Source organism: Stenella coeruleoalba, assembly GCF_951394435.1.
Source record: "Stenella coeruleoalba genome assembly, chromosome: 11".
In the NCBI taxonomy this organism is placed as follows: Eukaryota; Metazoa; Chordata; class Mammalia; order Artiodactyla; family Delphinidae; genus Stenella; species Stenella coeruleoalba.
Genome location: NC_137157.1, coordinates 58,917,669 through 58,938,902, shown reverse-complemented (window position 1 = coordinate 58,938,902; position 21,234 = coordinate 58,917,669). Strand labels below are relative to the sequence as shown.

Genomic DNA, 21,234 nt, shown 5'->3' with positions numbered 1-21,234 from the left:
TTTGGTAGTTCCTCAAAGTTAAACATGGAGTTTACTATATGACCTAGCAATTCTACTCCTAGGTATATACCCAGGAGAAATGAAAACATATATCCACACGAAAACTTGTATATGAATGTTCACAGCAACATTAGCCATAGTAGCCACAAAATGAAAACCCAAATGTGCATCAACTGAGGGGTAGATAAAATGTGATATATCAATACAACCTAAAATTATCTAACAATAAAAAGAAATGAAGTAATGATACATCCTAAAACAGGGATAAACCTGGAATACATTATGTTAAGTGAAAGAAGCCAGTCACAAAAGACCATGAATTGTATGATACCATTTATATGAAGGCAAACTTACATATATAGAAAAAACTTAGTGGTTGATTAGTGGGGTGGGGCAGAGGGAGCGGATGAGAAAAACTGCTAATGGGTATGGGGTTTATTTTGGGGATGATGAGTATGTCCTAATATTAGACTATGATGATAGCTGTACAACCCTGTGAATATATAAAAAACACTGAATTATATACTTTAAATGGATGAGTTGTATGATATATGAATTATATCTCAATAAAGCTGTTAAAAAAAAGAGAAAAACATCTTATCTGGACAAAAGACCAGAGTTACTATTATAATGAGTTAAAATTATGGCTTCTTAAAGCGAATGTTCTGTCCTGAAATTATCACTAAGAAGCAAATAGCATATTAGCCTGTAGGCCCAACCCCAAGCTAGTCAATAATTATTTACTTAGAACTTCTCAGAATTTTATTTTAAGCAATCTCAATATTGTAATTGGTTCCCTAACTTTCCACTATAAACTTTCAGGTATGGACTCAACTTTTACCATAACCTATGTACTAGGAACTGTTACATATTTTTATGTCCTCACTCATAAAACAGTATTTCCTTTTACATGTTGCCAAATTCTACTCTTTTAAGAGCTACTCTGTAGTTCTAGGATTATATGAGTAACACTGAATGTAACCTACACATTATTTTATTGGTCAGTTTTCCTCTTCAGGCTAAGTATTAATTTTAACTTTTGCCTTTCTTCAAATAGCACCATTTAATAATATCTTTAAAAACTTCTGGGACTTCCCTAGTGGTCTAGTGGCTAGAACTCCACACTCCAAATGCAGGGGGCCCGGGTTCAATCCCTGGTCAGGGAACTAGATCCCACATGCCTCGACTAAAGATCCTGCATGCCACAACTAAAAAGATCCTGCACATGGCAACGAAGATCCTGTGTGCTGCAACTGAGACTTGGTGCAGCCAAATAAATAAATAAATATTAAAAATTTTTGTTGTACCATCACCAATCCTATTATCTCTCTCTTGATATAACTAAATGTCAGAGAATATTCTGTTTCTAAAGCATGTAGTGACAGTGACCAGAATTTTGCTGGTCTTTTATTTTTACTTATTTATTTTTTTGACTGCATCGGGTCTGATTTGTGGCAGGTGGGATCTTTCGTTGTGGTACGTAGGCTTCTCTAGTTGTGGCACACAGGCTCCAGAGCACACAAGTTCAGTAGTTAAGGGGCAAGCGGGCTCTCTAGTTGTGGTGTATGGGCTTAGCTGCCCCGCAGAATGTGGGATCTTAGTTCCCCGACCAGGGATCAAACCCGCGTCCCCTGCATTGGAAGGTGGAGTCTTAACCACTGAACCACCAGGGAAGTCCCTTGCTGGTCTTTTAAAAGGCACAGCAAAACTCTACAAGATCTTTGGAGGACATTTTCTTAACAGACTTGACACTACTAACAGGTCACTAGGAAGACTGCATTGGATCAGAAGACTACATTTAAAGTCTCTGAGGGACTTCCCTGGTGGCACTGTGGATAAGAGTCCGCCTGCCAATGCAGAGGACACAGGTTTGATCCCTGGTCTGGGAAGATCCCACATGCCGCAGAGCAACTAAGCCCACGCACCACAACTACTGAGCCTGCGCTCTAGAGCCCGTAAGCCACAACTACTGAGCCCGCGTGCCACAACTACTGAAGCCCAGGCACCTAGAGCCCATGCTCCACAACAAAGACAAGCCACTGCAATGAGAAGCCCGCACACTGCAGTAGCCCCCGCTCACCACAACTAGAGAAAGCCCGTGAGCAGTAACGGACCCAAATGCAGCCAAAAATAAATAAATAAAGTAAAAATAATAATAAAAATAAAATAAAAAGAGTAACTTTTCCCCCTAATTTATTACAAATACATATTCAATGTAGAAATTTTAATAACACAGACAAGCAAAAAGAAGTCACTCAAAATTCCACCAGAGACAATGAATGTTATCAATTTAGTATATATCCCTCTAACCTTTTTTCCTAACGATACTTGCACTTTTATTGGGAAATAGGAACATACTACAAATATCTTATAACTTGCTTTTTCCATTTATCTGTCTGACAAATATTCTTCAGTATAATTTTAAACATCTTCATGGTCTTCTAACTGTACTATGGTACACATTTACTCAACCAATTCTCTATTGTATATCACATTGTTTCCAGTTATTGATCACTATAAATAACGCTGTGATAATCCTTGTGGCTAAGTCTTTTATCCAAGATTATTCCCTTGTAAATTCCTAGAAGGTAAAAGAGAAAAAAAAAATAAAAAGGACTCTTTTCTTCCTTTTGCCACTCACACTAGGCAATATAACACTGGACAGTACACAATAATTACACGCTAACTTGAGACATCAGAATAAAGAAGGTATTAGAAACTTCTCTGAAGAGATCCAAGAAAAGGAAAACAAATGTTGGCACTTCCTCCTATTCTCTCATAACTTTAGCACCTTCTCTAAATTGCCCAGGAAGGCTTAAGTATGGTTTTACCTAGAGCAAAGAGGTGGATATAATAACCTCTTACAGGCTTCTAGAGCTAACAAGTTTACCTTAATTTGGAGAAATGGAATCTGTTGTGCCAAAAAAGTAAAAACATAAAGATAACTTTCTCAGAAGTCTCTGTACTCTTACCTTTTGATGGAACTGAAGAAATCCCAAATCTGTAGAAAGAAAAACAAGCTAAATTTTAGGAAGCTGTTCACACTCCTGGTTGTCTGTCTCCGTGTCAAGTATACATATGGCACTTCTTGCTTGTGATCTCAAGCCTTGCAATCATTAGCTAATTCTAACAACCCCATGAAAGAGGTTCAGTTGACTCTTTTTCTCACCAAGAGTCCAGAGAATAAGTTAAAAGGTAGCCTTATCAGAACTGGGAGTAGCAGTCAGTTCCTGACTTTTACCTATTACAAAAACCCTGCTTGGTAATAAAACCCAATCTATAGCTACTACAACCAATCAGCAGATACGTTCTGAAGAGAGCCAAGAGAGTATTTCTTTCCAGCAAGGCCTCTATTCTACTTAAAATCAACAACTATATTTAAAACCTAGGAACACATTCCCTCACCTTCATATTACCACGATCTCAGGTCTAAAAGGCTGGGAACACTCACCTAGCTGCCCTGGCAGCTTTCTTACTCTCCAAGCTCACAGGTACATTGAATCGTTCAGCTCTCTTCTGCATCCTCTAAATGATAACAGACAAAAGAAGGGAAAGAGAAAAATTCAATTTCTGGTTTCCTTCTTTTAAGAGAAAAGTCATTTAGAGGTGTGTATCTCTAGAACATCGGGATTAATTTCTTAAGGTCCAAACTGAGTTATACTGACAATCACAGAGGATATCAGGTTGTATCCATCCCAGGGCTTAACTCAACAGTCCTTTCCAGAAAGCAAACACAAAAAGACTATTATTACATTCATGTCCTCAAAAACAAAAGGGAAGGAATAAAATAAAACCCGCATTCTGTATCAAGCCAAGAAGACAAAAGCTGCGTTTGACTGACCTTTGAAAATGGATCAAAGGAACAGCTTGGTTCCAACACTAGTTGTACTCTTTCAGTTAGAAATGAGGCAGCGTTGTCCTATGCCATCTCTACTTTAATAGTACAAAAAAACCCCACAGATCTTCACTGAAACCTACTTTCAGAGATCTTGAGATAGGATCCAGAGAAATTTCAATCTCACCAGCTAGCTAGTAGTAACTTAAGAGTGACATCTTCCCTTGTAACTTTTCATCTCTTCCAAGGTACAATCCTCTCAAACTCTAATCTTAGTTTGTAAACATCTTAAAAAGAGTTACCACTAAGACCAGAATACTATACAAAAAGACTACGGCCTCAAAGGTGACTATGCCAGCCCAAATATATTCCCAAGTGTGGCCGGTAGAAAAATGTATCAATACCAAAATCTGTCAATACTCATTTTCTGCCTATGAGTAAATATTTTAAAGTGATGATACAGACAAAATAAAGGGTAAGAAACAGAAAGATATATATATATAGACTGCTCTTCTGAAAGAATACCTACCTCAGTCTGTGGTATTTCAGATGTAATTTTTACCACTTTTTTCTCTGCTGCCCTGGAAAAGGGATTTTTAAAATCAGAAGACTGATATTCTAAACCAAAACCTTTGAAGTGTATAAGAATTCACCTGAATCATGTCCTCTGTCCCATATCTCTCTACCACCCTTCAGACCAAAAAAACATGAAGCCCATTAGACCTTTAGTTCCTTGAAGTGTCGTCTACTGATAAAAGAGTTTAAATAACAGACTAAGCTACTTTGCTAGAGTATAAGAAAGTAACAAGGAAAGAAGTCTGGTTAAATATACTGAACTGAGGGAAATGCTCAAAGTACACCGGAAATCATTTCATTTACTTTTGGGAACTTTAAATGTACTTTTGGACTAATGACTATTCCTCTAACCCTCATTTAAATACCAGCTCTCAATTTTCATCACAATTAATGAGTGCTCTACAAGGTCTGGTTTCCTTCTTTTACAAATCCCTTATATCTCCCATGGGACCGTAGCTCCAGCTGGAACAGTCAAAGTGGGATAAATAAAAATGCCAAAGGGAATGGGAAGAAAAAAGGCTAAGGGGAGTTTGAATTAGGAAAACATGGTAAGTTACCAGTCAAAAGGTTTAAGAGAAAACAAAAGAGGGGGGACCAGGGGGGCGGGAGACAAAGTTCGGAAGTACTCAGGATAAATGGAAGGGCATTAACCCTCCACCAAACAACTCCCATAAAACTGTGGGTCATAACCAGTCTCATTAAGGTCCCTCATTTAGAGACATGGGAGGCTTTTGTTCCAATATCCCAGACACTTTTCCCATTTGATGCCCTGAAAGGTAGTAATGGTTTAATGGCATTTTCAGAGGAAGCAATTCTGGAACAGGAACTTATTCTCTCCTCCATCCTTTTGTTGGAGGTCCCTGGACTGACAGATAAGCAGTGGGAGCCCCCTGCTGACCATAACTAAGTCCTGCAATATTTAACTGCTGTGGCTTGAGGAGGGGGGAAAAAAAATCAAACTAGAAACAGAGGTATCTTTTTGGAGAAACTCAAGCAAAAGACAAAGCAAGGGGATCTCCTTTTGAATGTTCTAAGGACCTAAATTAGCCCTGTACATTCTGACTTTAAAGAAATTTCCGATTTCTTTCCATTTCCCAGCCATCTTTCCTTCCCCAATCCTCTCTGTTTTGTGCAGACAGAAAGGGACACTGAAGTTTAATGTTCTACTTGAAGTCCAATGCCATTAAAATAGCAGCCCTCTTCACCAAACCACCAGGCTAATGACTTCCTCCACATTCCCATCAGTACACTTCATGGCAGAAAGGGAACCAGGAAGAAGAAGCTTCCTTCAGCTCTGTTCCAACTCCCTCAGGCACAATTAAGCTCAAGCAATAAATAACGTCATATTCTGGGGCTCATGTGAAATTTCTTCTCTTCACTCAGAAGTTTCGCCCCTACGCATAGTCACATACAAAACATTCTCCATACTACGGGGACCCAGAATCTTTCTGTACATACTTTAGTTTAACCACTACTATCCCTCTAACAAGCAAAAACACAACCCCTCCCACACACATTTTCAATTTCTTTGTTTAGAAATTCACTGATAAAATTAAAGCCCTCTAAACAAGGGAATTACACATTTTACATATTATAAAAATAAACTACAGATTTTCAAACTTCATAATTTTTAACCCACACAGGCCAATTATCATTGTATTTATTTCATCTTCCTTCTTGCCCCATAACTCCCCAAAACATCTCTATTTTAAAGCTATCCCATCGGCCATTTCCTCAAGGCATTATATCTAAACATAAACCTCCTATGATGGATGATAACTAAATGGCTTTAGAAAGCAGTAATATTTGACAAAATCTAATAAAACATTAAATGCACATCTTCTCTAATGCAGAAAATCCATTGCTAGAAACTTATCCTTTGGATATACCTGCATAAATTTACAATTAGTTGTATGTGAACATGCACTGTATTTTTTGCAATTATGAATAATCTAAATGTCCATCAACAGGAGACTGGTGAAATTACTGTTCATCCACAGAATGGAGTATACTGTTAGCTGCCAGAAAGAATGAGATTCTAAGTTGATAACAACTAAATCTAGGTGATGGGTTCATGGGGGTCTATTTACTATTCTCCTAAGTTTTGTATATACTTGTAATATCCCATAACAACAAGCTAAAAAAAAAAAGAGAGACCTACCACTTACTAGGATAATTATCCTCATTTCATAGCGTTGACGTGACGATTAAATGAGAATACATGTAAAACACTTAGAACCTTGCCTATATATAACTAATTTTTTTTGGCCATGCCATGAGGCATGCACAATCTTAGTTCCCCAACCAGGGATCAAACCTGTGCCCCTTTCAGTGGAAGCATGGAGTCTTAACCACTGGACCGCCAGGGAAGTCCCTATAACTAATATTTAAATAAAGACATTATATGATGATATAGAAAGATCTCCATATGTGAAAAAAAAATCAAGAAACTAACAATATGCATGTACATATGTATCTGTATATGCACATATAAAATATTCCAAAAGAATATATTGAAAACCTCTGGGAAGTCAGGTGGGGGTGCAGACAAGGGTACTTAATTTTCAATTTATATATTCCTCTATGTAATGTTTGACTTTGACTTTTTACATCTATTGTCTTTTTTTTTTAATTGTCTTTTATAATTAAATGGATTAATACAGCTATGAGGAACAAAAATGTTAAAAAGGACTCAACTGCTCTTGACATGCTGGAGTATAAGACGGCCGGACATTTGCGGGGAAACCCCAAATAAAAAATGTTTATGATCGGGCTTCCCTGGTGGCGCAGTGGTTGAGAGTCCGCCTGCCGATGCAGGGGACACGGGTTCGTGCCCCGTTCCGAGAAGATCCCACATGCCGCGGAGCGGCTGGGCCCGTGAGCCATGGCCGCTGAGCCTGCGCGTCCGGAGCCTGCGCTCTGCAACGGGGAGAGGCCACAACAGTGAGGCCCACGTACCGCAAAAAAAAAAAAAAAAAATGTTTATGATCAACCTTGTGTAATAATTTAAATAAATCAAGATCCACTATTCACTCTAGTACTTTGTCCTCCCCTCCTCCCCTGTAAATCAAAAAGGAAAAGAGAATACAGTGTTGAGACATAACCTTGCTCAGCACCCTCTTCCCTTACAAAATTCCTTATATGCAGAAAATGTGCATGATTCTCTATACAGAAAAAGAATCATCTATTACGGTGATACAACAAAGGCTAAGAGAACTAAACTTTATCTGGGCTTGAAGTCTCTTGGTCCTAAGTATCTATTACATAACCTAGAGACAAAGTTACTTTGCTTCACTGGGACCATGTACTTGAAATGAACAAGACCTTTCTGAAAATGTATGATCTAATGAGAAATGAAAAAGCCAATGGGGGACTTCCCTGGTGGCACAGTGGTAAAGAATCCGCCTTCCAGTGCAGGGGGCCTGAGTTCAATCCCTGGTCAGGGAACTAGATCCCACATGCACGCCGCAACTAAGAGTTCGCATGCCACAACTAAGGAGCAAGCAAGCCACAACTAAACCCGATGCAACCAAATTTAAAAAAAAAAAAGAGAATGTATACATTCCAATGGGAATGTATAAGAGGTCAACAGTGTAACACTAAAAAATCCAGAACCGTCTGCTCTGTTCTCATTATAAAAAACGGATAGTTACACATCAACAGTTTTTTCAGGAGGTTCTTCCTCTTTGACAGGCAGTTCTATGGGCTTCGGTTCTTCTTCCTAAAACCAAATGAAACAAGATGGTTAAAATAAATCAAGAGTAAATACCTATCAAAAGAATATGAGAACTCCAAAACGAACCAATCTTTCAGAACCTTCATTCCCCCTTTATGCTCCTCTAACGAGTTAGCATTGAAGCCCTCTAATGATTGATGTTTAGCAACGTGACCAAGGCAGTGGCACACTGCCAGGCCAGTGACTAACCTTACTCTCTCCAACTCACCTCTGTTTCATCTCCCAGTACATCTTCTTCATTTGCCTCCTCTTCAGCTAAAGAATATTAAAATAATCAGGTCAAGCCCTGCTACAAAACCATCTTGATCACTGTACTTAGGCTAAAATTATAATCATTTTGCTTTCCCAAAATAAAATTCAATAATGAAGGCAGAAATGTTCATAAAATTTGCTCCACGTGGAGGAGATAAAAACTATATTCTCTACCTAACTAACATCAATTAAGAGGTTGAACTCCAGCTGCACTGAAGAACTAAACATGATGAGGTCAAACTATAACATTAATTAAAAAGTACTGTGGCAGAATTTAGTGGTGGGGAAGAATTTCTAAAACAACAAAAACAAAACAAAAAACCCAGAAGCAAAAGTACTATGCAAAAAACTTATTTTTCAGAACTAGGAAAGGGGGCTTCCCTGGTGGCGCACTGGTTAAGAATCCGCCTGCCAACGCAGGGGACATGGGTTCGAGCCCTGGTCCAGGAAGATCCCACATGCCGCGGAGCAACTAAGCCCGTGTGCCACAACTACTGAAGCCTGTGCGCCTATAGCCCGTGTTCCGCAACAAGAGAAGCCACTGCAATGAGAAGCCTGCCCAATGCCACGAAAGTGTAGCCCCTGCTTGCCGCAACTAGAGAAAGCCCACGGCCAGCAATGAAGACCCAACACAGCCAAAAAATAATTAATTAAAAAAAAGATTAAGATGATATTTTTTTAAGGACAAAAAAAAAAACACCCCAAAATAGGAAAGGATACCACAGAAAAAGAAACGACTGTCAAAGAAGATATTTGTATCTAAAACCAACATGGGAACAGTCACTAGAATATATGATATGCCTGCGAACTAACAAGCAAACGATGAGAACCCCAAAAGAAAAATGGGCAAAGGAGAAAGCCAAAGAACCACGAACAAAGGACATGTTTAAACTTTTTAGTAAGTAGAGGAATGTAAACTGAAACCACTAACAGATTACCAAAAATTAGGCCACTTGTTAGGACAGTGAATCCTCATGTGCTGATGATGAAATTTATACAGCAATTCAGAAAAACAATTTAGTGGTGTTTAGTCATATTAAGTATACATTTATGAACAGATATTTATTAGCAACCCCATTCCTGGGTATATACCCCCAAGACTCTCACACAGGAATATAAGGGAATATGAAAGAAGTAGTTCAGGAGTCAGTCACTGGGTGAACTAAATAAAACATGGTGAATTCTTTTTTTTTTTTTTCTGTACGCGGGCCTCTCACTGTTGTGGCCTCTCCCGTTGCGGAGCACAGGCTCCGGACGCGCAGGCTCTGGACGCGCAGGCTCAGCGGCCATGGCTCACGGGTCCAGCCGCTCCGCGGCATGTGGGATCTTCCCGGACCGGGGCACGAACCCGCGTCCCCTGCATCGGCAGGCGGACTCTCTACCACTGCGCCACCAGGGAAGCCCATGGTGAATTCTTTACATTATAGAATACCATGCAGGAATTAGAATCAATAGACTAGATGACTGCTACATCTTAAAAAAACACAGTACTGGGGATTCCCTGGTGGCGCAGTGGTAGAGAGTCCGCCTGCCGATGCAGGGGACGCGGGTTCGTGCCCCGGTCCGGGAAGATCCCACATGCCGCGGAGCGGCTGGACCCGTGAGCCATGGCCGCTGAGCCTGCGCGTCCAGAGCCTGCGCGTCCGGAGCCTGTGCTCCGCAACGGGAGAGGCCACAACAGTGAGAGGCCCGCGTACCACAAAAGAAAAAAACAAAAACAAACAAAAAAACACACAGTACTTGGAGAAAAAAGAATGCAATAAAGTAAGGCTATGGCCTCATTGCCAATTACATAAAATTACTGTAGACCAAACAACACTACACGGTTTATAAGGACAAAGACAAAAAATATATATCAAACACATTAGAATAGTTGCCTAAGAGAGTTGGGATAAAAGGAATGGGAATAAAAGGGAATAAATTAAAATTAGAGAGGGATGATACTATGCCTTAAATGAAGTGTATGTTTGTTTTTTAAAGTGGAATTGGAGAATGTCAGAGCTAGAAGGGACCAGAGATTACTTAGGTTTATGGATTTCAAGGGTGGAGACACTTGTCTCACTTCACAGACTACAAAAGACACTTAGCCTGAAAACAGCGGCTGTCCAAAGTTACCTAGTAAATTTCTGGCTCAAGAGGAATTAGACTCCAAATCTTCCGATTCTCAGTCTAATGATGCTTGCTTTCCCATACTTCCTTGAAAATAATTTGTTGAAATAAAATTACAATGTCTTTTTAAAAGGGGGGTATTTCTTCTCATTATAACCACTATTTTAGATGATAAGAGTTTTCTTGATAGAGTTAATTAAAATCTTACATCATCAACAACCTAAAGGAAAAGAAGAAATCTTCTGTATGGCAGAGCCTAAAAATTAATCCTCTCGGGCTTCCCTGGTGGCACAGTGGTTAAGAATCTGCCTGCCAATGCAGGGAACACGGGTTCAAGCCCTGGTCCGGGAAGATCTCACATGCCGCGGAGCAACTAAGCCTGTACACCACAACTACTGAGCCTGCGCTCTAGAGCCCGCGAGCCCAACTACTGAATGAAGCCTGTGCGCCTAGAGCCCGTGCTCTGCAACGAGAAGCCACCACAATGAGAAGCCCGCGCACCGCAAGGAAGAGTAGCCCCCACACACCGCAACTAGAGAAAGCCTGCAGGCAGCAATGAAGACGCAACGCAACCAAAAATAAATAAATAAATTTATTAAAAAAAAAATTAATCCCCTCACTCACATCACTCTTTGCCTCCGCAAAGAACTCACCATGCTCTTCAAGATATGCCTGGAGCCTGTTGATGAGATCTTGTTTTATTCCCTTGGTCTCCAAACCACGAGCAAGACACTCCTGCTTTAGTTCAGCAAGCTGAGAAAAAAGAATAAAGCTTTTCCTTAATTTACAGAATGAACCTGGTGGGGGAGAAAAAAAAAGAGGTAGTTCTCACAAGAAAGAAAAAGAAATGAAAGATCCACCCAAAACTACTGTCTTAATCCCACCAAGCTTCTAGGTCCACAAAGATGATCTGCTTCCCCCTAACAATATTCAATATGCAAGAGGACTTTTCTAACAGATGGTGAAGAATAAACCTACTTTAATCAAATTCTGATCTATTCATACATTTATTACATAAGTCTTTAGCTACTTCTAAGGGGGGGTGGTCTTTTTTTCCTGAACAATTACTGTACCAGCTCATATAAGGAAAGAATCAATCTTTAAGTAGAATATCTACTTACCTAAAAGCAGATTTTCCTTACTATCTATTATCCCAGATCCTTTACTGCAATCTACCATATACATGCATACAAGTTTGTCCACCACAGAATTAGGTAGATGTGTTAGCTAGATTAATGTCAATAATGAATCACATAAAGGATCTTTGCCAAAATGGAAAAAAATATGTAATGGCATGCCATGACATGGCATGAGTTGAAGATTTTTAAATCAGTAACTTGACTAAAGATACAACAGGTATACTTATCAACTTTGCAGACAACAGAAGGAGGAAGAATTAATGGATTACTGACAGAACTAAAGGTGGGTGGGTGGGGATGTCAGGGGGTGTTGCTGGCTCTTCAGGGAAAACAAAAAGCCAAAATGAAGACTCAATTTAGAAGAAATAAGGTATACCTATAAGTACTACACTTATATTCAAAACTTAAATTGTTAAAAAAAACAGATGAACAAGATCTGGCTCAACAGTAACTCAAAGGATAAAGACCTCAGTCAGGGTTTTAGATGATTACAAGTGCAAAGAGGGCTAACAGTATGATTTGCTACCAAAGTAATTCTAGGTTAAGGGTAACTAAAAAAACAGAATCTATATATATTTTTTAATTTATTTATTTTATTTGTTTATTGTTTTTGGCTGCGTTGGGTCTTTGTTGCTTCGCGCGGGCTTTTCTCCACTTGCGGCGAGTGGGGGCTATTCTTCGTTGTGGTACGCAGGCTTCTCATTGTGGTGGCTTCTCTTGTTGAGGCTCTTGTTGCAGAGCATGGGCTCTAGGCACGTGGGCTTCAGTAGTTGCGGCACACGGGCTCAGTAGCTGTGGCGCACGGGCTTAGTTGCTCCGCGGCACGTGGGATCTTCCCGGACCAGGGATCGAACCCATGTCCCCTGCATTGGCAGGTGGATTCTTAACCACTGTGCCACGAGGGAAGCCCCAGAATCTATATTAAGTGATTAATAGCCTTACTGGGCTCTATATTCTCATTTTAAGGAGTGTAATGACATGCTGATCCAAGGAGAACAACCAAGAAAAGGAAGGCTCCAAAAATCCTATATGCAGATCAGTGCACAGATAGATATTTGTCCTGAAAAAAGACTTTACTAGTTTCAAAGTACAGATCTAAGACCAACCAGAAGTTAGAAAGCAGATTCCTATAGAACTTTACAACTAAGGGAATATGCTGGTCAGCTCTAGAAGGTTTTCAACCAAGGAAACATTTGGAAATGGAGAGGGGAGCTTTTTTTTTTTTTTCCTCATTGGGCATTCAGTGAGTAGGACAGGCAGGCAGGGAGGGATACTATGTGGAACACTTGTTCTACTCAACAAGCCAACAGCACCCCCTATTGAGAAACATGGTAGGTAATCACCCATTAAGTGTGGAGTGGCTGCAAAGCATAACATGGCCTCTGAAGTCAGACTACCTTGGGTTCAAATTCCAGTTTTACCACTTACAGCTGTGTAACCTTGGGTGAGTAACATAACCTCTCTGTGCCTCAGTTTCCTATGAAATGGGGATAATGCAACAGTACCTACAGCATAGGGTTGTTATGAAGACTGAACCAGCAAATACTCATAAAGCATTTACAATAGTGCTTGGCAGCTACTAACACTTTGTGTTAGACAGACACCGGTGAAGGGTTAGACAAGATCAGACAGAATGACTGCTTCTCAGATTTCTGCATTTCATAGATCAATATATTTTTAAATGGGTAGACTGATAGGGGTGCCAAGTTTTTATAGCATTCCAACCAGGTTGTGGACCAATACTTTTGTAAAGAAACAATAAAATCAATTACTAGAAAAATGATCATACACTTGGATGTAGCAGTGATGTCAAACTGCTATAAAAGTTTCTAAAAGCTTAATTTCTTTTTTAACCTTATCTCATCATTAACCAGTAACAGTTCATGGATGAGCACTGGCCTACAGATGATACAGTGAATAGTATTAATCTAGAATCTAGATTCTAAGTGATCTCTAAGGTCCATTTCTTAAGTAATGGACCTTAAGTAAGAATCTTGATCTTTCCCATGTTGGTACTTTATTTTTTCTCAGTTTCCTGGAGAACAAGTCTTTTGATTTTAGTTACACTTTTAAGAATTTTGTTGGTTATAAAAGTATCATGTTCACTGTAGAATAGTTAGAGAATTCTGAAAAGTATAGAGGAAAAAAAAGTCTTATGTAACCCTGGCACTTAGAGATCACCTAACATTTTAAATATATCATTTACTCTGTGTGTGTGTGTGTGTGTGTGTGTGTGTGTGTGTGTGTGTGTGTATGTTTAGAGGGTGTTTGTTTACAAAGCAATACAATTTCTTTACTTCCTATAACTCCTAATCTTCCTCAGAAGACTCCATTCCTTCTTTCTTTTCCTCGTTTAAGTAACACTAAGACCACCTAGGGAAAAGGAATGTAAATACTCAGGCAATTCAAAATTCAACTTTCTAATAGAGTTGTTCCTCCCTTCTCCTTCCTTCCCTAAACTGTGTAGATATGGACAAAAGTTTACAAAAACCTCCAGATGACAGGGAAACAGACAGTCGGTGATGGATTCTGCAGAGGATGCTGATCTAGTAGACTTGAAGCTGACAGACTGGTACAACTGGTTGTTTAGCTTGGATAGCATCCACCACTGTTGACCACTGACCTTGCTATTGCTGTTGGTAACTGAAATCTCAGTCCCCCACTGGCTCCCAGTCCCTAACCTCAGGTCCCTGGCTCATTCAGCAGTCTTCTCAGCACCTCCACGTCCCCTTCTCTGGTCAAATGAGAATGTTACATGTAGTTTTTACACACTGTTGTATTACTTTATTATTATATTATGGGTTCTGCTCCTATACTGGGACATTATTTCAAAAGGGAAATAGATGAGTAAAAACAAAATAGCTGAAAATGAAGTCATTTCACACATTTCATTTGGGCACAATTACATTAGTAGAACAAAACACTTTTAAAGCCTCAAATAAGAATTTATAGGGACTTCCCTGGTGGCACAGTGGTTAAGACTCCGTGCTCGTAAGGCAGGGGGCCCAGGTTTGATCCCTGGTCAGGGAACTAGATCCCACATGCATCCTGCAACTAACAGGTCGCATGCCACTATGCCTGAGAAGCCCTTGAGCCGCAACTAGACCCGGCACAATCAAATAAATAAATAAATAACTTATAATATCAAATCTTACCCACTTTTTAAAATAAATTTATTCATTTTATTTATTTTTGCCTGCACTGGGTCTCACTGCTGCACGCACGGGCTTTCTCTAGTCGTGGCGAGTGGGAGCTGCTCTTCGTTTCGGTGCACTGGCTTCTCATTGCGGTGGCTTCTCTTCCTGCAGAGTATGGTCTCTAGGTGCACAGGCTTCAGTAGTTGTGGCATGTGGGCTCAGTAGTTGTGACTCGCAGGCTCTAGAGCACAGGCTCAGTAATTGTGGCACACTGACTTAGTTGTTCCATAGCATGTGGGATCTTCCCAGACCAGGGCTTGAACCTGTGTCCCCTGCATTGGCAGGCAATCTCCCAACCACTGTACCACCAGGGAAGCCCAAATCTTACCCATTTTTATATGCATTTGACTTCAAAATGTTTTAAAACAACATACTGGGTTGGCCAAAAAGTTCGTTCAGTTTTCTTCCATAAGATGACTCTAGTAGTGCTTAGTTGTCTTTAACTTCATTAGAAACAATTTGGTTAGACTGTATTGTGACAGCTGTCATATCAGTGTACATTTAAAAGGAAACATCAAAACTGGTGAATTTTTGTGTAGCCATTGAAGATGGAAGAAAAAAAGGAACATTTTCGGCATATTATGCTTTATTATTTTAAGAAAGGTAAAAGCGCAACTGAAACGCAAAGAAAGATTTATGCCGTGTATGGAAAAGGTGCTGTGACTGATCGAACGTGTCAAAAGTGGTTTGCAAAGTTCCGTGCTGGAGATTTCTTGCTGGACGATGCTCCTCGGTCGGGCAGACCAGATGAAGTTGATAGTGATCAAATCAAGACATTAATTGAGAACAATCAACATTATACCATGCAGGAGATAGCCGGCATACTCAAAATATCAAAATCAAGAGCTGAAAAACATTTGCACCAGCTTGGTTATGTTAATCGCTTCGATGTTTGGGTTCCACATAACTTAAGCAGGAAAAAACCTCTTGACCTTATTTCTGATTTTCTAATTAAACGTAAATGTTTCGTTTTTAAACAAATTGTGACGCGCAATGAAAAGTGGATACTGTACAATAATGTAGAACGGAAGAGATTGTGGGGCAAGCGAAATGAACCACTACCAAACCACACCAAAGGCTGGTCTTCATCCAAAGAAGGTGATGGTGTGTATATGGTGAGATTGGAAGGGTGTCCTCTATTATGAGCTCCTTCTGGAAAACCAAACGATTAATTCCAACAAGTACTGCTTCTGAACTGAAAGCAGCACTCGACGAAAAGCGTCCAGAATTAGTCAATAGAAATCGCATAATCTTCCATCAGGATAATGCAAGACCACATGTTTCTTTGATGACCACGCAAAAACTGTTACAGCTTGGCTGGGAAGTTCTGATTCATCCACTATATTCAGCAGACATTGCACCTTCAGATTTTTATTTATTTTGGTCTTTACAAAATCTCTTAATGGAAAAAATTTCAATTCCCTGGAAGACTGTAAAAGGCACCTGGAACAGTTCTTTGCTCAAAAAGATAAAAAGTTTTGGGAAGGGCTCCCCTGGTGGCACAGTGGTTGAGAGTCCGCCTGCCGATGCAGGGGACACAGGTTTGTGCCCTGGTCCGGGAAGATCCCACATGCCACGGAGCAGCTAGGCCCGTGAGCCATGGCCTCTGAGCCTGCGCGACCAGAGCCTGTGCTCCACAACAGGAGAAGCCACAACAGTGAGAGGCCCGCGTACCGCAAAAAAAAAAAAAAAAAAAAGTTTTGGGAAGATGGAATTATGAACTTGACTGAAAAATGGCAGAAGGTAGTGGAACAAAACGGTGAATACATTGTTTAATAAAGTTCTTGGTGAAAATGAAAAATATGTCTTTTATTTTTACTTAAAAACCGAAGGAACATTTTGGCCAACTCAATATTTAAAAAGCAAGGTATACTGAGTGAATTGTATGGTATGTGAATTGTATCTCAATAAGGCTACTTAAAAACGCCAAGTTACAGAACATTGTATATATGATACTAACATTAATGTAAAAAATAACATGCGCACACACACCACTCAAATGTGTATACACAAGATGCCTGGACAAGAAACAGGTAAGTTAACACTAGTTGAATCTGCGAAGAAGTTTGTTGAGGACACATGTAGGAGGGAAACTTTTTACCACGCACCCTTTTATACCTTTAATATTATGAGGTTGAGCATGAATTACCTATTCAAAAATTAAATTTTCAATATCAATCTAAAAATCCCATTTCTCAGTATTAATAAGGCATTTTTCATGCTACCTATCCAAACAGCAGAGAAAGGACTGATCAACTGACTACGTAATACATTTGACATCAATCATTCATCACCCTGTGATTTCTAATTTACTAATCTTGAATTTTGATTCAAATCATTTTCATCTGTTAACTCTCAATCTAGTTTGTAAACCTTTGAAGACAGAGGTATTTTACACCATTTAAACGTTTCATATGATAGGAACTCAAGTTTCAAGTATTAATACATGCCAGGCAAAAGGCTAAGTTCTTTGGACATCATTTCCTCATTTAATTCTCAAAACATCTATGTGGTTGGTATTATGACTGCATTTCATAAATTAAGAAATTGAAGCTCAAAGAGACTCAATAATTTGCTAAAAAAATCACCCAGCTAGAAAATAGTGGAGCCAATATGCCAGCTCAGATCTCTCTGATTTAAGCCCAATTTTATGGTTTTTTTAAAAACTATTTATTATTTACTTATTTTGGTTGCACCAGGTCTTAGTTGCAGCAGGCGGGCTCCTTAGTTGCGGCAGGCGAACTCTTAGTTGCAGCATACAAGTGGGACCCAGTTCCCTGACCAGGGATCGAACCCAGGCTCCCTGCATTGGAAGCGCAGAGCCTTATCCACTGTGCCACCAGGGAAGTCCCAAGCCCAATTTTAAATACCAAGATGAAGGACTGCTTTCATGTGCACACTCTATCTCTCTTACCATTTTCCTCTTACCTCACCTCCTCAGCCTCTTTGCTAGCTCTTCTTCCACCCAACCCTGTAAATACAGATATTCATTAAGACATTCACTAAGGAGACTTTGGCCTTCTCATCCTTTCACTTGTACCAAAGGCTTTTTCACTTCCCAGAATCCAATTATTGGCAAATCCTGTCAGCTCTACCTTCAAAATATATCCAGAATCAAAAAAAAAAAAAAATATATATATATATCCAGAATCTAATCCCTCTTGTCTTTCTTTCGTACAGATCATTGTAAAAACTCTTCAGCCCTTGAACCTCACTATAGTTTATTCTCAACAAGGTAGAGTGATCTTTGACAGTTGAAGTCAGAACATGTCATTCCTCTATTCAAAAATCCTCCATTGGTTTCCTATCTCATTAAGGGTAAAAGCCAGAGTCCTAATGATCACCTCTAAGGTCCTCTTATAATACTTTGCACAAGGCTCACTCTTTCACATCCTTCAAGTCTTTGCTTAAACACCACCTTTTCAATGAGGCCTTCCCCCTAGTCATCCTATTTAAAATTATAGTACCCTTCTCTTCCCACTGTACTCCCTCTTCCTATTTTTCTCTACAAATCACTATTAGACATACTATAAATTTTACTTATTTATTGTACTTTCCCCTAATATAAGCTCCAAATATATATACACACACACGTATTTATATATACACACATATATATTTATATACATATATATATATATATATATATATATAGGCTCCATGAAAGTAAGAATTTTGTCTTTCTTTTTTTGCTTTGTTCACTGCTGTATATCCAGTGCCTATGGTAGCTGGCACATGGTAGGCAATTCATAAATATTTCTGAATAAGTCCCAAATTTTTATTATCAGCACTCAGCTCTTTTTAAAAAAATAATTTTATTTATTATTTTTTATACAGCAGGTTCTTATTAGTTATCTATTTTATACATATTAGTGTATATATGTCAATCCCAATCTCCCAATTCATCCCACCACTATCACGCCCACCTCCGCTTCCCCCTTTGGTGTTCAAACGTTTGTTCTCTACATCTGTGTCTCTATTTCTGCCTTGCAAACTGGTTCATCTGTACCATTTTTCTAGATTCCACATATATGCATTAATATATATTTCTTTTTCTCTTTCTGACTTACTTCACTCTGTATGACAGTCTCTAGGTCCATCCACATCTCTACAAATGACCCAATTTCGTTCCTTTTGATGGCTGAGTAACATTCCACTGTATATATGTACCACATCTTTTTTATCCATTCATCTGTTGATAGGCATTTAGGCTGCTTCCATGACCTGGCTATTGTAAACAGCGCTGCAATGAACATTGGGGTGCATGTGTCTTTTTGAATTATGGTTTTCTCTGGGTATAGGCCCAGTAGTGGGATTGCTGGGTCATATGGTAATTCTATTTTTAGTTTTTTAAGGAACGTCCATACTGTTCTCCATAGTGGCTGTATCAATTTACATTCCCACCAACAGTGTAAGGGGGTTCCCTTCACACCCTCTCCAGCATTTGTTGTTTGTAGATTTTCTGATGATGCCCATTCTAACTGATGTGAGGTGATACCTCATTGTAGTTTTGATTTGCATTTCTCTAATAATTAGTGATGTTGAGCAGCTTTTCACGTGCCTCTTGGCCATCTGTATGTCTTCTTTGGAGACAACTCTCAGCTCTTAAGCAGGAGACCCACATTTCCAAATGACTACTAGATATCTCCAAGTGAATATCTCAAAGACATTTACACCCAAAACTGAACTTATCTTCTCTCCTACAAAAAACTGGCTTCTCCTCCTCCTCCCAACTTAGACTAAAGGTATCACTACTTGGCGTCATCTTTCATTCCTCCCACATCTAACTGATCTATAAATGCTTGTAATTCTATATTCCAAATTTCTTTCAAATTCATTCCTACTCTAAAAGCCACTACCTTATTTCAGGTCTTAGTAAGTTTATTCACTTGACAAATAGTTACTGAGTATCCACTGTGTGTCAAGCATTATCTTAGATACAGGAAAATAATCATAAGCAAAACGGAAAGAGTTCTTCTCACATGGAGCTTACAATCTAGTAGGGAAACAAGGCAATCAATGATCATATACATAATGTTCAACTGATTTTAAAAAAAAGAAGTACAATGTCCTATAAAAGCGTTTAAAAAGTGGTCTGACCTTGTGTGTGGATAGATGGAACCCATCCTACCTAAGGGTTCCTTGGTTAAATGATGTTTGACTGATATCTGAAGGGCAACTAACAGTTAATTAGACAAAGGTATGGGGGATGGGGGTGGCAAGGGCACTGCAGCCAAAAGCATGTGTAAATGTTCTGAGCACTAAGGTAAAGAAAGGCAGTTGTGCACAGTGATTAAGGACAGGAATTCTGGAGACAGACTGCCTGGATTTGAGCCACCACTTATTACCTGCGCAACCTAGGGCAAGTTATCCAACCTCTCTGAGCTTCCGTTTTTCCTCAGTTTTAAATGGGGACAACACAGGCATTTACCTTACTGCCTTAGGATTATCATGAGAATTAAATCAATTAATGTATACAAACAGATTTGACCAGTGTTTACCACATAGTAAATGCTACGTAAATGTTAGCAATTAATGAATAGCCATTCTGAGAAATGAAATAAAGCCACTGTAGCTGGAATGTGAGAAACTAAGCTGGAGAGATTGGTAGGCATATAACTAAAGGGTTTTAAGCAGGGGAGTGACTACTGTAATAAAAATCTAGCCGGTGACATTTCTTCCTCTCCAAACCCCATCCTTCTTACTGCCAAAAGAACACAAACTGGGAATTCCCTATAAGTCCAGTGGTTAGGACTCCACACTTTCACTGCCGAGGGCCCGGGGTTTGATCCCTGGTGGAGGAACTAGGATCCCACAAGCCATGCAGCAAAGAAAAAAACAAAACAAAACAAAACAAAAAACACAAACTGATCACATCAGCTCTCCTTTCCAATCTCCAAAGGTTCCCCACTTTCTGCCTACATGACAAAAACCGAACACCTTACACAACTTAGAAGTCCTTTTCAGTATCACTCCAATATACCTCCAGTCGCACAGTTCACCTACTTTCCTTTCCAAACTATCTTCAAACACCAACATATATGCACTATATGCTTCAATATTACAATGTTTCACTGTTCGCAGCACTCTGAAACTAGTACACCCTTCTTGTTCTCTCCTCTGTAGTCCCTTTTCTCACACAGACTGGAAATCTGGTACTATTACAGTTCAGAGCATTTTCACCCACAATTCAGTCTCTCTTTCCAACTGTGTTGGAATGATTCCATTTCTACAAAATCTTCAGAAATTTGCAGTTGATGTGGATTTACATATCAATTCAGATAGATAATATTTTTCCTTCCTACTTCAAAGCCTGTTCCTTTTCTCTGAGACCCCATGCTAAAGCCCCAAATTCCCTTTATAAAAATGGAAAGGTTTTTTTTTTTTTAA

At 39.3% G+C, this 21,234-nt stretch overlaps 1 protein-coding gene across 1 annotated transcript in view; it reads right to left on the bottom strand.

Annotated features, from left to right (window-relative positions):
- SARNP (SAP domain containing ribonucleoprotein) overlaps positions 1-21,234 on the bottom strand; it is a 52,504-nt gene that overhangs the window by 28,182 nt on the left and 3,088 nt on the right. The window contains exons 2-7 of the mRNA XM_079938335.1: positions 11,162-11,261; positions 8,356-8,402; positions 8,065-8,132; positions 4,365-4,416; positions 3,452-3,525; positions 2,973-3,001 (exon numbers count right to left, since the gene is read on the bottom strand). Coding sequence (XP_079794461.1) covers positions 2,973-3,001; positions 3,452-3,525; positions 4,365-4,416; positions 8,065-8,132; positions 8,356-8,402; positions 11,162-11,261 — 370 coding nt within the window. The remainder of the gene's footprint in view (positions 1-2,972; positions 3,002-3,451; positions 3,526-4,364; positions 4,417-8,064; positions 8,133-8,355; positions 8,403-11,161; positions 11,262-21,234) is intronic.